Here is a 17,731-nt window from a genome sequence, read left to right on the forward strand (position 1 = left end):
TTTGAGTTCTATATACATTACGGATGCAGTAGAGTTATCCGTGTCGGAGGAGGCTCATCACCTCCCACCATTAGATACAAGTTATAAGGCCCCGACAACCTTTGATTCTCTTGTATCAGGCAAAGTCCAACAACAATTAGAGGCCATAAAGATTGTTCTATTTTCCAGGACGAGGAGTCACCTGCACTGAACGAGTCGATCAAGAAGTAATAGTAACCGAGTATCGGCATGACCCCGACGTGGGCAGCTGCCTACCACGGACCAAGGACCCTACCATGGAGGATCTGGTTCTCGGCTGTCGTCTTATCAATTCCATTATATAGAAGCCGGACAACATGTGGATGAGATGATACTATGAGTATAAGGAAAGGATACAAAGAGACTGCGCTCTTTGTCTTTCCCGATACACGTGGAAGACTTGGATAGAGACAAGTCGTAGATTATTAGGGCTCCTATAATGATGGGGGGTGTATTACTGGTGATACATGTGATATAAGAAAATACCGCCCCAAGTGCTGTTACTTATTGTGGAAGGAAAGTATAGCATAAACTTTATGACTGATGTAATCTAGTGATAACCACGATCATTCTACTACTAGTCATGAAGGAGTAAAGATGGATCCCGGATCGGAGCGCGTGATACGAGACGGTCAGTGTATGTTCTATGTGTATGTACAGAGTGTCCCCACATCACCTAACGATTGTCATACTGACACCTCCATTCCACAGGGGACGTCCAGAATGTCCTACAAAAACTTTCCAACTATGAAGACTACAAGGTGAGGAGGATATACAAATATTTCAGAAAGGATTTAACCCTCATTGTGGAGTCCATGGGCCCTCATAATCTTCTCTCCAGACTGCAGGAGACTATAGATACAAAGGTAAGAAACATTCATAGTTATTCACTGACTGCACCATATCCTGATTATTAGTATAAAGCAAAGTACAATACAGTATGGAATAGAACGACTATAATACTGGCCCCTATGTACAAGAATATAACTACTATAATACTGCCCCTATGTACAAGAATATAACTACTATAATACTGCCCCCTATGTACAAGAATATAACTACTATAATACTGTCCCCTATGTACAAGAATATAACTACTATAATACTGCCCCCTATGGACAAGAATATAACTACTATAATACTGCCCCCTATGTACAAGAATATAACTACTATAATACTGCCCCCTATGAACAAGAATATAACTACTATAATACTGCCCCCTATGGACAAGAATATAACTACTATAATACTGCCCCCTATGTACAAGAATATAACTACTATAATACTGCCCCCTATGTACAAGAATATAACTACTATAATACTGCCCCCTATGTACAGGAATATAACTACTATAATACTGCCCCCTATGTACAAGAATATAACTACTATAATACTGCCCCCTATGTACAGGAATATAACTACTATAATACTGCCCCCTATGTACAGGAATATAACTACTATAATACTGCCCCCTATGTACAGGAATATAACTACTATAATACTGCCCCCTATGTACAAGAATATAACTACTATAATACTGCCCCCGATGTACAGGAATATAACTACTATAATACTGCCCCCTATGTACAAGAATATAACTACTATAATACTGCCCCCTATGTACAAGTATATAACAACTATAATACTGCCCCCTATGTACAAGAATATAACTACTATAATACTGCCCCCTATGTACAAGAATATAACTACTATAATACTGCCCCCTATGTACAAGAATATAACTACTATAATACTGCCCCCTATGTACAGGAATATAACTACTATAATACTGCCCCCTATGTACAAGAATATAACTACTATAATACTGCCCCCTATGTACAGGAATATAACTACTATAATACTGCCTCCTATGTACAGTAATATAACTACTATAATACTGCCCCCTATGTACAAGAATATAACTACTATAATACTGCCCCTATGTACAGGAATATAACTACTATAATACTGCCTCCTATGTACAGGAATATAACTACTATAATGCTGCCCCCTATGTACAAGAATATAACTACTATAATACTGCCCTCTATGTACAAGAATATAACTACTATAATACTGCCCCCTATGTACAGGAATATAACTACTATAATACTGCCCCCTATGTACAAGAATATAACTACTATAATACTGCCCCCTATGTACAGGAATATAACTACTATAATACTGCCCCCTATGTACAGGAATATAACTACTATAATACTGCCCCCTATGTACAGGAATATAACTACTATAATACTGCCCCCTATGTACAAGAATATAACTACTATAATACTGCCCCCTATGTACAGGAATATAACTACTATAATACTGCCCCCTATGTACAAGAATATAACTACTATAATACTGCCCCCTATGTACAAGTATATAACAACTATAATACTGCCCCCTATGTACAAGAATATAACTACTATAATACTGCCCCCTATGTACAAGAATATAACTACTATAATACTGCCCCCTATGTACAAGAATATAACTACTATAATACTGCCCCCTATGTACAGGAATATAACTACTATAATACTGCCCCCTATGTACAAGAATATAACTACTATAATACTGCCCCCTATGTACAGGAATATAACTACTATAATACTGCCTCCTATGTACAGTAATATAACTACTATAATACTGCCCCCTATGTACAAGAATATAACTACTATAATACTGCCCCTATGTACAGGAATATAACTACTATAATACTGCCTCCTATGTACAGGAATATAACTACTATAATGCTGCCCCCTATGTACAAGAATATAACTACTATAATACTGCCCTCTATGTACAAGAATATAACTACTATAATACTGTCCCCTATGTACAAGAATATAACTACTATAATACTGCCCCTATGTACAAGAATATAACTACTATAATACTGCCTCCTATGTACAGGAATATAACTACTATAATACTGCCCCCTATGTACAGGAATATAACTACTATAATACTACCCCCTATGTACAGGAATATAACTTCTATAATACTGCCCTCTATGTACAAGAATATAACTACTATAATACTGCCCCCTATGTACAAGAATATAGCTACTATAATACTGCCCCCTATTTACAGGAATATAACTACTATAATACTGCCCCCTATGTACAAGAATATAGCTACTATAATACTGCCCCCTATGTACAAGAATATAACTACTATAATACTGCCTCCTATGTACAGGAATATAACTACTATAATACTGCCCCCTATGTACAGATATATAACTACTATAATACTGCCCCCTATGTACAAGAATATAACTACTATAATACTGCCCCCTATGTACAGATATATAACTACTATAATACTGCCCCCTATGTACAAGAATATAACTACTATAATACTGCCCCCTATGTACAGGAATCTAACTACTATAATACTGCCCCCTATGTACAGGAATATAACTACTATAATACTGCCCCCTATGTACAAGAATATAACTACTATAATACTGCCCCCTATGTACAAGAATATAACTACTATAATACTACCCCTATGTACAAGAATATAACTACTATAATACTGCCCCCTATGTACAGGGATATAACTACTATAATACTGCCCCCTATGTACAGGAATATAACTACTATAATACTGCCCCCTATGTACAGGAATATAACTACTATAATACTGCCCCCTATGTACAGGAATATAACTACTATAATACTGCCCCCTATGTACAGGAATATAACTACTATAATACTGCCCCCTATGTACAAGTATAAATCTGATACTATTTTATGTATTTTCATTATTTTAGTCTTATTTAGAACTGAAGGAGAACGTTGGCTCCTCCTCATATGCTGAGAAGTTGGTAGGTGACATTCTGTGTGCGGGGAGGAGTGCTGTGATGACATTCTGGGAAAGCCTCTTCTCTGTAGAGACCGGGCGCTCAAATCCCAATATAATAACAATACTGGAAGAAATCGTTCATGCCGGTAATTATTATGTTTTATTATGTATTGTACTTTTAATGGAAGAATTTCAGCTTTTCTGGCCAATATTGGTATCAGAACAGAACATGTTTACTAATAGCAATAATATGTCTCCACCCCTGAACTTACCTCCTTGTGTAGGTGACACCCTCACAGAACAGATCCTACTGGACAAAGAAGGTCCATGTTTGACCACTGAGGTGAAAGGTAAATACTACAGTTTACAACTGAAACGTTTGTTATAAGTGTCATTCCACTAATTGTGACACAGTGAAACCGACGCTCTGGGAAAAGACGAGGAAAGTAGACAGTGAACCCCAATTCTTAGGCCACTACTTGATTGCCTTGCATATCCTAATGGTAAGGAACAACTGGTTGACAATCCCTTCCTTTGCCAAAGTGTAAAACATGGAGATGAAGATTAGACAAGTGCAAACAGAATAGTCATTAGGGACATGTCACAACAAAAAGGCAAATGATGTACAAAATCACAAGGTCTGAACATGAGGCTGTGGTCAGGTTACCAGGAGACAGAGATCAGAGTCACCAGAGTAGTATGGAGCTAACTAAGAATTTCTATACCCAACATCCTAACAAGGGTGGGCAGGTGATACCAGAGCCCTGGCCTCATTAGTGATTGGGAAATCCAGAAAATCGAGAGAGCAAGGAAGGGATCTGAGTAGAGGGTTAGTCTGCAGGGAAGAGACAGATGAAGTGCTAGTCAATCCAAACTGTTTAGCAAACCTAAACCAATGTTCACACTACAGTGTAGACACAAGGACACAATCAGCACCTCCTGAGACGCGTTCCACAGAGAGGATGACTCCATCATACATGTTGGAATTGGAATTTTTCTTCAGCGCACACTCATCTCATGAAATCCATGTTGTTAGTTTCGACATCCAATATGACCCTTAGGGCTTTCCTTTATTCTTGCACACCCCCCCCCCCCCCCCACTACACAGCAAAGAGCCTAATTATTCCTTGGGAAGCAAGAGAAAAATTTCTAACTATGAAGGTGAATGTTTGTTGTTGAGATATCTATGGGAGGACTTGTTTTTTATGTGACGAGTTGTATTTTTTTTCGATGGTAGGATTTGGGGACATATAAAGGCAGTTAAGATTTGTTAACTCTTTCTAGTCCAGATAGAAAAATGTTGACACTCTAACTCATTTTCATTCAGTATGCCTACAGCCGGGGTCAACATAAACTCTCTGCTACTGGGCTATAGTAGGGGGCCCTCTTTCTCCCATCAAGTACTATTGTATTAGATTTAGTTTTTATTAAGTGGGTTCTCCATGCAGTGTCTCACACCTAGAGACACCATTTCTAAGTGGTAGCTCCTGCTTTGTAGCAGATGCCTCTGATGCTGCCCCCCCTCATCTTGTTGCAAGTGGTTGCTGCCTGAGGCAAGATGCTCAATGCACCTTATGGCTGATGCCCCCCGGCCTACAGCTAGAATAGATTATATAGTTTTTACTATTTTGGCGCAATAAAAATTGTATTTTTAGCTGGGATTAAACATGAGAAGTACATGTACAAGAAAAGAACCGATGTGGAACGTGTTCTCCCCAACAAGTTATTCAGATGGTGTCACCAAATAGGGAGTGTACCCCACACAGTTTATGTTATACCCAATGTAGGACCATCATTTTTTTCAATTTTTCTATTGAGAAAGTTTAGTGCAGGCTGATTTTTTTGGACGGCCAATTGTACTTTCTATTGGTATCAATTAATTAAATATTACTTTATGTTATGTTATTTAAGTTATTTCTTTTTATTTTTTAGAATATTTTTTTTCATAGAATAAATTACTCAAATGTGTCGATAAAAAATTCTTACATTTTTTCTGCACTTCTTACAAATATCAAATATTGTACTTTTGATTTTTTGACCGTTTTTCTTTTGTCACGTTGTTGGAAGTGCTGGAAGTGCATGCTGCGGTCACTATTGATTGTGGTAATAAGAGGTTACACACCTGCAGCCAGGTATCAGGCGTCCCTCCCATGGTTCCTAGTGGCCGCCCATCCGTGATGTCACATGGAGGGGGGTTCAGTGTGTGGGCACCGCTAAAGAAGGTGGAGCAGACAACGGTTTGAATTTGAATCCCAGCCCCCAGGACTTCAGGGGGACCTTGAAGCAGGAAGAAAAATAAAGATAAATCATTAGTCATTTATCATTTATAAGCATCCCGAACATTACTGATTTGCAGCGGGTTTTTGGCGCACGCAAATGGATTGTGGCGCATCAGCACCGGCACGCATGCGACGGAAACCCGACAGATTCGGAAAAACCACTGTATATAAAAAAAAAAATGTGTCGCTTGACACGCGCTTACCTGCCCCCAGGATAACATGGTGAACTCCAGCAGACCTCAGTGCAGCAGCGACACCTGGTGGACATCGGGCACAGTACCTTATGAATCGCCGGAACAACCGAATCCTCGACAGAGAACGCACCACTGGATTGAGAATGGACCGGGTAAGTAAATCTGCCCCAATATATTTTATTGGGCAGAGAAAACTAGTATTTATTGGGTTAACACTACACATTTTTTACCACCAGGTGTCCTTGGAGTTATCCTAGTTGATCTCCGTATATACGATGGTTAATAATAATAATTCCTTTATTTATATTTATTATTGTTATTATGGTTAGGCATAATCATTTCATTTCTTCTACCCCTTTGTGGTGAGAGTATCCTATAGACCAGTGGTGACGAACCTATGGCACGTGTGGCACTTAGAGCCAACTCATAACCTCTTCATGCACCTGTATCGGTGTGTGACCACGTGTCAGCCCTATACAAGAAGAAGCCTTCAATAGCAAGTCCTGGCCAAACCTGTTATCCACCACCTGGGACTAGTGTAATAGTGTAACCACCTGGCAGGATATTATATCATGATGTCATTCTATTGCCTGACACGTAAATGCTTTTCTCCATCGTTTCAGACACCCAGAAGCTCCATAAAACCCATCTATGGAAAAAAAATCGGCATTTGGTAGAAAACCAGCCACCAGGATCCATCCTCGAAAAACAAACCTTCGACATTGCTGAGCGCTTTGTAAACATCATGGTGGTCTCTAAAAACAAAAAAAAGTTACAAACCGAAAATGAGCTGATAAAAGCTGGGATTAAACATGAGAAGTACATGTACGAGAAAAGAACCGATGTGGAACGTGTTCTCCCCAACAAGTTGTTCCGATGGTGTCACCAAATAGGGAGTGTACCCCACACAGTGATGGTGAGAGGAGTCCCGGGTGTGGGGAAGACCACCCTCATGCAAAAGTTTGTCTACGACTGGGTGAATGGGAAACTTTATCAGAGATTTGCTTTTATTTTCTTCTTCAAGTTCCGGATTCTTAATCAACTGGAGAAGGTCAGTTTGGAGATGATGATTCTTCAGGAATACCCATATCTAAGGAAGCTTCTTGGCACCATCTTACAAAATCCAGAGCAATTACTTTTTATATTTGACGGCTTAGATGAGGCTGTTCACGAAATGGATTTCTGGCCAAGTAAACTCTTGAACAACACGAAGCAGGTGGACAGTGTCGGCGTGGTTGTGGTCAGTTTGGTTAAGCAGTCACTTCTCCCGGGCTGCTATGTGTTAATGACCAGTCGTCCAACCCAACTGGCCTCCATAGGCACAGGGGTTTTCCAAAGAGTATTCGAAATCATGGGCTTCTTTTCAAGCGAAAGGAAAGAATATTTCGACAATTTTTTCAAAAATAAGGACATTTCTGATGAAGTTTTTAACTATGTGAAGCAGAATGACACATTGTACACGTTCTGTTACCTCCCGTCCTACTGCTGGATCATCTGTACAGTATTATCCAGGAGCTTCCAGACAACAAGTAGTGACCAGCAGGTCTCATTATTACCCAGAACCGTGACCCAGCTCTTTGCCATATTTGTCGCCAACATCCTGTCCAATCACAGCCTGGAGAAAAGTGGCGCCCAGAAGCTCCTGCAGTCCATCGGATGGATGGCAGAACATGGGGTCAGGAATCACAGGATTATATTTGATGATCGTGATCTAGGATCTTTCAATGTGGATGCTTCTTCTCAACTACTATCAAGTTTTTTAAACGAAATTGAAGAACCCCCAAGTGTGACTTTTTCTTTCCTTCATCTCACTGTCCAGGAGTTCTTTGCTGCCTTGGTTCACTACCTGGACTTCAACAAAGAGAAACTTGAGAAGTCTCTTAAGGATTGCCAATGCTATGACGACAATCGTGGTGAAATATTTCTTCGGTTTCTATGCGGCCTATCGGATATATCCACTGGATCCATCTTCAAGAAATATTTAGGGGCAATGTCCACTAAAACCTCAAAGATGGTCATTGAGTGGTTGTTGAAGACCATCCATGAAACATGGAAGGGGGATGAGTATAAAGATGATGACAGGAAGCTCCTGAGCGCATTTGTCTGTCTTTTTGAGACCCGAAATAAGGATCTTGTGTTGCAATCTTTGGGATCATCCAAATGTTTTGATTTTTCTTATGTCCCATTGACGCCTTTAGACTGTAGCATTTTTCCATTTATTCTGGACTCCTGCATAGAGACGGAAAAGCTTAATCTAGAATCATGTCATATTCATAGTGAGGGATTAGAAAAACTTTCCCAAGTCCTACATACTGTAAAAGACCTCAGGTAAAAAGATTCTCTCCAATCATCTCTATCCATGTTATCATTAGAAGACTTTCAGCTTGGGTAAGGATGAGAAGTAAATCAGTGCTCATGATCAAGTCTAGTCTGCAGTGATCTTAGTGCTCTACACCTGACCTTAAAGTTATTCTGTCACCTTGGATATTCCACCAAAACCCTAAAAAGTTCCCTTTTCAGTAAATTCAAAGTGTCCAAACTGTGTTTTTAGATCTTCTAACCGACTTCCAACGTAAAGGGCTGAGAGTACTGGGAAGACAGTGACGTCGCCTTCGGAGGGCAGGGAGAGAAGTCCAAGTGGTTATGAGGAGGCTGAAGGATCAGTTCCCCAACCTCCTTGACTTTATGTTAGGGATGAGAGAGCATGAATAAAAGTGATTTTTTTTAGAGAAATGCTGAAACGGTTCATGATACAAGCACACTGTTTGAAGGTCCTGTTTGGGATTTTTGGTGTTCGTTCAGAAGTGACAGATTCCTCTTAAAGAGGTTGTGTTATGGAGGTAATTTGTGTATCCTGTGGGACAATTGCTCAGGGTCTATCCACTGGGAATTTCAGTCTCAGATTCTTCTAACTCCCACCCAGCTATCCAAGCTTGACCCTCCGTTCCCTTCCATTGGCCTACTGGATGGTATCATAGTATCATAGTATCATAGTATATAAGGCTGGAAGGAGACGCAAATCCATCAAGTCCAACCTATATCCAACCTATATCCTTATTGAAGTGAAGTTTCGATGTAGGTTCTTCTTTCCCCAATTCTTTTTGCTTACACACTTCTCCCTATCAATGGGTAATGGTATCCCAAAGGTCGGACCCCCATCAATCTGTTGCTTATCCTGTGGATTGGGAATAAGTTACTTTCCTGGAAAACCCTGTATCATAATATAAATTTATATTATGAAAATATAAAGTGTATTTGCTCTTCCTCCTTACCCAAGTCATAGAAATGTCTTGCACTAAAGTCGCTTCACCGGCTGCTGTACTGTGATGTGTTTCCATCGGTTTTTTCTCAATCTTTTTAACAAGAAACCCATCTATAGATGACTTTATTCACACTTTCCTCTACTTTTTTGTAGCCTCCGTAACAACGGTCTTAAGGATGGAGATATAAAATGCATATATTCGGCATTGAATAAACCAAACTGTAAGATTCAGAAACTGTGGTAAGTTGTTACTCACCTCCTGTAAGATAACTTTCTGAAGAGAATAATGGCCATAATGGAAATAGTCATGTGGGGATGGAGATGGTGGGACGGATGATAAGATAATGGGGCAAATTTACTTACCTGGTCCTGACGCGATCCCCGATCCGGACTGTCCGACGAGGAAGAAGTCCGGCACGATTCACGTAGCTCGTGCACCAGAGTTCCTGCATCCGTCGCTTCCACGACGCGGTCCACCAGAATTCACCTTCTTCTTCCCGTTGCATGTAAGTGCACTTGCGACACAATTCTAAATTTTAAATCCCACGTGTAGTCCAAATCCGTCAGGTTGTCCGACGCCCCGGCCCCCAATTTGTGTTGCGTGCAAGCCGGCGCCGATGCACCAAAATCCCATCACGTGCACCAAAATCCTGGGGCAATTCCGGGAAAATTGCCCGGATTTGGAAAATCCGATGGAAAATTTGGAAAACCCGATGGAAATGCGTCCGACGCACCCTTAGTAAATGAGCCCCATTGTTGTCATAAGGTCATTTCTGAACTGGTATTGGGTGTTGTACTGTGCCTCTCACAGTAGTTATAGAGGGTATATATATATATATACTGTATATATACATTGGGTTAATACTTATGTTTTGTCTTCTTTATCACAGTTTGAGCAGTAACAGTCTGACCCACGTCTGCTGTCCCCAGCTGGCGTCTGCCATAGCTCGAAACCAGTCATTGAAGAAGCTTGACCTGTCCTACAACAACCTGTCAGGACCTCAGTTCAATGACTTGATGGAAGCTCTATTCAGTCCGACTTGTAGGATCGAGGAATTACTGTGAGTGTAGAAGGTCTCCATGTATCCTAGGGGGTTGCATCTAATTCATGAGGTAATAAGTCAACATAGGTTATGGTAAAATATTACGTAAATACAGATACCGCTCTACAACAGTCGTCCCCTAACTTTTTGTAACCAGGGACCGGCTGCATGACCCTTTTTGTTTCATCGAATAACCAGAGGGGGATACCCAACGGTTATTAAAAAATAATAGTAAACTACCTCACCCAACCCCTTTCCATCAACCTCCATCTTATATTGCCCCCATTTCTGCTGCTGCTTCCTTTCAATGCCCACTTTCGGGCGGCCCCACTATTACAATGTCCCGTTTCCTCCAGCCCTCTCTTTTGATACCCCCGTTCCATCAGCCCCCCCTCCATAATACCCTGTTTCCATCAGCCCTCTCTCTTATATTGCCCCTTTTAGTGCAGCCCCTCTATCATAATGTCCCATTTTCTCCAGCCCCTTCTTTTAATTGCCTGTTCCCATCAGCCCCGTCTCTTATAATGCCCCTTCTCTGTCAGCCCCTCTCTTATGTTGCCCTCTTTTTTGCCTTGCCGGCAGCCCTCCTATTGTCCTGTTTCCCCCAGCCGCCTGTTATGATACCCCTGTCTCAATAATGATTTACCTGAGGTACAGCATCCCCCATATCTTTATAATGAGCGGTGTGTGGGATGTGTATAGCTCCTCCTTTTTACTTCTAGTACGTCCCAAATGTCAATTAAAGTTCCCCAATTAGGAATATGAACACGGCTTTATTTATAGGATAACACAAAACAATAGAAAGTAACTGTACAGCACAGAGCTATACTCCATTCCTGAACAGCACACCAGGTGGTCAGGAGGGGTATAACATGTAACATTAGCCTTGTGAAGGCATCTTGCATTTTTTTTTTCCTAGTTTGATTCATTGTGACCTGACAGACAGCTCCTGCGCCCAGTTGGCCTCTCCTATAAGAAAAAGCCCCTCCCTGAGGACCCTCGATCTCTCTGACAATCGGCTAGAGGGGTCCCGGTTTAGAGACTTGCTGGAAGCTTTGTCTAGTCCAACATGCAAGTTAGAAGAGTTGATGTGAGTATATTGTCTCACTTGTTATGTGGGGAGGTGACGCTTATGTTGGGCCACTGGTTCTGTACACAGGGCTCCCATTGGATGACCAGGTCCTAGCACCGGTCTCCCGTTTCATGGCCACACCCCCCTGACTTTCTTTGTGAGAGTTAGTTCTTCACAGTTAAAGGGATACAGTAAGTTCATCTTGACCATATACACATAGCCCCAGGATGGATCACACTTACCTGTAGGTATCTGGGGTGACTTTGTGTTCGTCTTCAAACCAGATTGAGCTGCGACGGCAGAAAGATCGATCAGTCGAGTATCCAACTAGGATCTACTATATCTAATAATCAATCACTACGGAAACTGAACTTGTGTGGAAGTAAACTGGTCGGACCTCTCTTCACTGAGTTACTGGACGCTCTCTCCAGGCCGTCCTTCAGGATAGAGGAGTTGATGTGAGTATAACGTTTCTTAAATATTTATTAAAGTAATATACAGCACAGAGCACAGCAGTGTTAGGACCCCCCCCCCCCCCCCCCTTTCCAGGGCACTTGGAGAAGCGACAGTCCTGGAATATAAATCTATATTTCATAGTCTTGCTGCTATCGACAACATACACAAAGGTCTGATTACACATCCATACCTCCCAACATTTGTGAAAGGGAAAGAGGGACAAAATGGCGGCACGCGTAGCGATCCCCCTAAGCCACACCCCCAATCACTCCCTGGCCACGCCCAAATTTTAGCCATATTATAATAATAAAAATCATCTAAAAAAAAAAAAATTATCCTCATAGGGATTTGAACCCAGAACCTGCAGTGTCCATGTATAATAATATCACAGTGCCCCAACCAACTGAGCTATAACCTCAGTGATTATCTAGGTGTAGAATTTCGGTAACTAAGAACTATGACTACTGTTACACTGTGACACAGATTTAATGCCTTGGTATATAGGGAGGGATCTTCTCAGAGATTATTGTAATTATGGAGATTATTATTATTATTATGGAGATTATTATTATTATTATTATTATTATTATTATTATTATTATTATTATTGAGATGATTATTATTTTTACTATTATTAATAATCATCTCCATAATAATAAAAATAATAAAATGTATAATAATAATAATAATAGTCTCAATAATTACAATAATAATCTCTGAGAAGATCCCTCTGTATATATCAGTGCATTAGTCTGTGTCACAGTGTAACATTGGCAGATAACACTTCTTAGTTACCAGAAATCCTCAGCTCTGTATCACTGGGCTTATAGCTCAGTTAGTTAAGGCTCCTGTCTACAGTGCAGAGGGTCCCAGGTTCGATTCTCAGCCTGGGCAAAACTTTATTTAATTTAATTATATAAAGAGCTTGTGTCTGGGGAAGCCCTGGAGACCATATATGGACAGATGGTGATCTGACCTGATGACGTGGTCCCTGCTCTCTCCGCTAAGCCGACACTTCTCTGAAAAGGATTCCCTGCCCGATGTCTGCTCTGGGGAAGCCTAGGAGATGCAGTGACCATATATGGACAGATGCTGATCTGAGCTGATGACGTGGTCCCTGCTCTCCGCTAAGCCCGACACTTCTCTGAAAAGGATTCCCTCCCGATGTCTGTAGAAGCCATTCTGTACTGTGAGTTCAGGCTTTCAAAGTATTTACTATGCGGACACAGCGCCGGGACACAGCGGGACCTGGGGGGAAAATCCGTGACAATCTCATAGCTGCCCGTGACGCGGGGCAGAGGTAAGAAAAACGGGAAAGTCCCGTCAAAATCGGGACAGTTGGGAGCTATGCACATCTCTCCAGGGACTTTTCATAACACTGAATACAGAGAGCACAGCAGTGTGAGGACATGGACCCAGTGCATTTGGAGAAGCTGCAATCCTGGAATATAAATCCATATTTCACAGTTCTGCTGCTACTTAATTACATACATAGAATGGTATGATTATACATCTCTCCAGGGAAAATGTCTAACAATGGCTGCAGAGAGCACAGCAGTGTGAGGACACCGCCCCCGGTGCATTTGGTTAAGCTACAATCCTAGAATATTAATCTATATTTTACAGTTCTTCAGTTACTAACAACATACACAAAGATATGATTGCACAGATCTCCAGGGACAATGCCTAACACTAACTGCAGAGAGCAAAGAGCACAGCAGTGTAAGGACACACTTCCCCCGTGCACCTAGAGAAACTTCAATCCTGTAATATAAAACTATATATCGCAGTCCTGCTACTATCACATGCATATAATTACACATCTCTCCAGGGACCATATGTAACAATGACTGCAGTCTATATGGTCACGCCTTCTGACAGGTTCCCTTTAAGCATTAAAGCAATATTAAGATATACCGTATATACCCGAGTATAAGCCGACCCAAGTATAAGCTGAGGCCCCTAATTTTACCACAAAAAACTGGTAAAACCTATATATTTTTACTCGAGTATAAGCCGAGTTTGGGTTTTCAGCACATTTTTTTGTGTTGAAAAACTAGGCTTATACTCGAGTATATATGGTATGTATATATTTGTGTTTCCTGCAGTCTGCGAGATACAGGCCTGACAGACATCACTAGCCCTCAACTGGCAATGGCGATAGGGAAGAATCGGTCCCTGCGGAAGCTTGACCTGTCGTATAACACACTAGGGGGTCCTCATTTTGGGGATCTGATGGAAGCGCTGTCCAGTCCCTCCTGCAGGATAGAGGAATTACTGTGAGTATAAGTTTCCCTGGCAGGACACCAAAATTGGATGGTCACTGCCCAGTGGTGCTCAGGGGGTCGGCAAAAGACAAAAATCTACATAAGAAAGTAAATTGCGGCACACGAAATCTCGTCAGCTGGATTTATTCTTTAGTGATAATGACACAGCAAAATGATGAAGCAGACGCGTTTCGGCTCATCCTCAACTACTGACAAAGGGTTGAGGATGAACCGAAACGCGTCTGCTATATCATTTTGCTGTGAGAAGCAAGCTGACGAGATTTCGTGTTCCGGCGTTTACTTCCGTAAATAATGGAAATGGACTCGCGGTCTATAGCGATTGATGGAACAATGGAAACCATCTGTGAATCGCGTACATATCTTGACTTAAGAACCTTTAACCACCTTCGCTTTAGCTCTTTGCATCATTTATTAGACTTTGTTCCATTGTTTCTGTTGTAGCTGCAATTATTAGTCTAGTCCTTACTGATCCCCAAGCAATACATTTCACATTTTTCTGGGATTAACTGTCAAATGGGCAGGGTCGAAAACATCTGGGACCACCCATTTTTCTGGGATAAACTGTCCAATGGGCAGGGTCGAAAACATCTGGGACCACCCATTTGAGAGGCTCATGGCAAAATTTCAGGGTAGTTTCAGTACCCAGTATGCTAATAAGGCTCTCTACTGACAGATGGGTGGTCCAGGGCTAGAGAAGTTGTCTTGGCTCCTCCCATTTGACAGTTGAAAATTATGACATTGATTTACTAGGCAACGATGGGCACTAGAGAAAGTACAAATACATCAGAATCAATGGAAAATACATATTAAAGGACCAAAGAGTTGTAGTTTATGGATTTGGGGTTAGGTCAAGTTAAGTAAAACATAAAAACCTTCCCCACCTCTCTCCCCTCCTCCGGTCTCAGTCTCATCTGTTGATATCTTCTAGAAGTTATCTGGTCTATTCTATGTCACGTTCAGGCTGGAGAACATCAAGGTGATAACTGAACACGTCTCATCCCTGGTATTTCTGAAGAAAAACAAGAACCTGAGATACCTGGACCTGAACCGTAACAGTATTGATGAGAGTAAATTTACACATATTATGGAACAAATGAAGACCTCACCAAGCATGAAGGAGCTCAGGTACATGACTAAGCTGGAGCAGCACATGTAGGGCACTATGTTGCATTATTACGCTGATGTACTGGTTCTCCCTGGGGCAACCCCTGAGTATCTGTAGTATATGTCCCTGGGTAATGGATGAGGAAGCCCGTGGTGGTAGACAGCAGTATCCAGGGATCAGACGGAGGCAATGTTGTGCATAACAACTAAACGGTCAAGCGGCAGATTCGGATTCTGGAACCGGAGTGGTCATGGAGAGGGTCCTCAGGATAAGGCACCAGCCTGGTAGTAGATGCTGGGATAATGGAGATGGAGCTGTGTCCAAACTGTGGAAGCTGCAGCTCTGGGTTAGAGTCTCCTGACTCTGGCCCTGGGATTGGTTTCTGTGGCAGCACTGAAGGTGTTCTCCACACTGACTCTCTCTCTTCACTCAGACCATGAGGTCTGGACTGCTAGGAAGACTACAGACTGAGACATTGCAGACTGGAACATTTGCTCCGCCTGCACAAGGGTTTTATACTCCCCCTGGTCAGGTGGTAGCTCCTCTCCAATCACACTCCAGCTTACAATACAGCTACATCATTGGGTAACATCTTACATCCATTTAACTATTGCCTTACCAGGCAGAGGCTACAGCTGCTATTCCATAATGACCCAGTGCTAGAAACTTACAAGAGGGTTCATGGCTACCTCCAACAGCTCCTAACCCGGAGAGGGCGCTATTTGCAACTACCAGCCTGCGTATACGTTGAGAGGGGTGTTGCACATACAATCTCTAGGGGCTACTACACAGATCCAGGAGCATTTGAATTTTCTTTCTAACCCCAATGGTTGCAGTTCCAGTATGTGACCATTATAATTTTCTCCATTGTCAGAGAGTGGGAGCTTTGAGGGTGTGTGTGTAATGCTGATATTCTCTGACAAGTTTATCATAACACGCCCCTTCCTCCTCTGCTCTAACTCCTCCTCTCTGACACTGGAGAGGATTACAATGGTCAGATACCGGGATTTATATCTCAACAACCGTGGGAGCTAGAAAGAAAATTTAAAGTGCCGTGGATTTATGTAGTAGCCCCTAGAACATGCTATGTCCATCTCCACATGTGTGAGGTGGTGACAGGTCCTGATCTTAGTTATCTACAGTCAGAAAGTCCCCAGGCAAATTGTTCAGGTATACCACTAGTAATCTCCAGGACGTTCATGTTTTCCCGAGTTACAAACTCTTCATTAATCAGGAAAAACAGGCGCATCCTGGAAAGTTTTTGTCTACAGTCTAAATTGTTTTTAGTTCTGTACTGAGCCATGAAACCTTGCATGTTTTGGTGAATTTTTACCATGATTTTGGGGGGGGGGGGTCATTTGAAGTTCAGCATTGGCCCCCACAGTAATGACATCTCTGTTGATCAGACACAATCATTGACTTCCACCAAATTCCTACCTGAAATAGTCCATAGTTGTTGTCCATAGTCGGCTTCGAGTCAGTAATCCATATGAAATTGTTCTAGGTATCGGAGCTGTGTATCCAGAAGATAAAACCCAACTCTAATCCCAAGATATTTTTTTCATTGTAGAATGAACTTCAAGATGGTATCACTGAAACCTTGATAGAGAATCTGACTCCTTCATTGGAGGAGTCTCCTCACATTTCTGTGTTACATTGTGGTTGATCTTCTGGGCTTTGTGTAGATGCATGACGGGACCCCAAGTAATTCTACCTATACTGTACATACCTACACATATATTTATGGATATACTGTAAATAAACCGTGTTCCTCACATGGATGGCAGGCCAAAGTCTATTTTAAGGAAGACCCTTCCCTCCAAAACTGTGTCCAGTCATATTTTCCGGTAGTGTTTAGTTTTGTTCTCTCTCGTCCACAAAATAGTTTTTAAGGGCGTTGACACTCGTGCTCTGAGTGCTGGATCTGAAAGTTCAAAGCTAAAGACATCTACCATCATGTGACATCGACCATCATGTGACATCAGGAATCTTCACGAATGACAGAGTTGAACTATGCAATTGGCTGGAGGAACATTCTGTAACACCACAAAGAAAACTCTTCCACCACCTCCTGGGCTCGTTCAGCTCATCTAAGTTTGCAATAACTGAGAATGTTGCAGCTCGGCAGAGAAGACCACACCACAAGCTGTTGGCCAAGTACGGAATGAAGCCACCATGATATACTGGGGTCATTT

The 17,731-nt window shown here is 41.6% G+C and overlaps 1 protein-coding gene across 1 annotated transcript; it reads left to right on the top strand.

Moving 5' to 3' along the window:
* The first annotated feature begins 615 nt into the window (after positions 1-615).
* LOC140069978 (NACHT, LRR and PYD domains-containing protein 12-like) lies at positions 616-17,140 on the top strand. Its single transcript, XM_072116311.1, has 12 exons — positions 616-649; positions 730-884; positions 3,806-3,983; positions 4,122-4,187; positions 6,934-8,638; positions 9,726-9,812; positions 10,463-10,633; positions 11,535-11,705; positions 11,972-12,145; positions 14,252-14,422; positions 15,392-15,556; positions 17,107-17,140. The coding sequence occupies exons 1-12, from the start codon at positions 616-618 to the stop codon at positions 17,138-17,140; spliced, it is 3,111 nt and encodes a 1,036-aa protein (XP_071972412.1).
* The last annotated feature ends 591 nt before the right edge of the window (positions 17,141-17,731 follow it).

Source organism: Engystomops pustulosus, chromosome 7, assembly GCF_040894005.1.
Source record: "Engystomops pustulosus chromosome 7, aEngPut4.maternal, whole genome shotgun sequence".
NCBI lineage: Eukaryota > Metazoa > Chordata > Amphibia > Anura > Leptodactylidae > Engystomops > Engystomops pustulosus.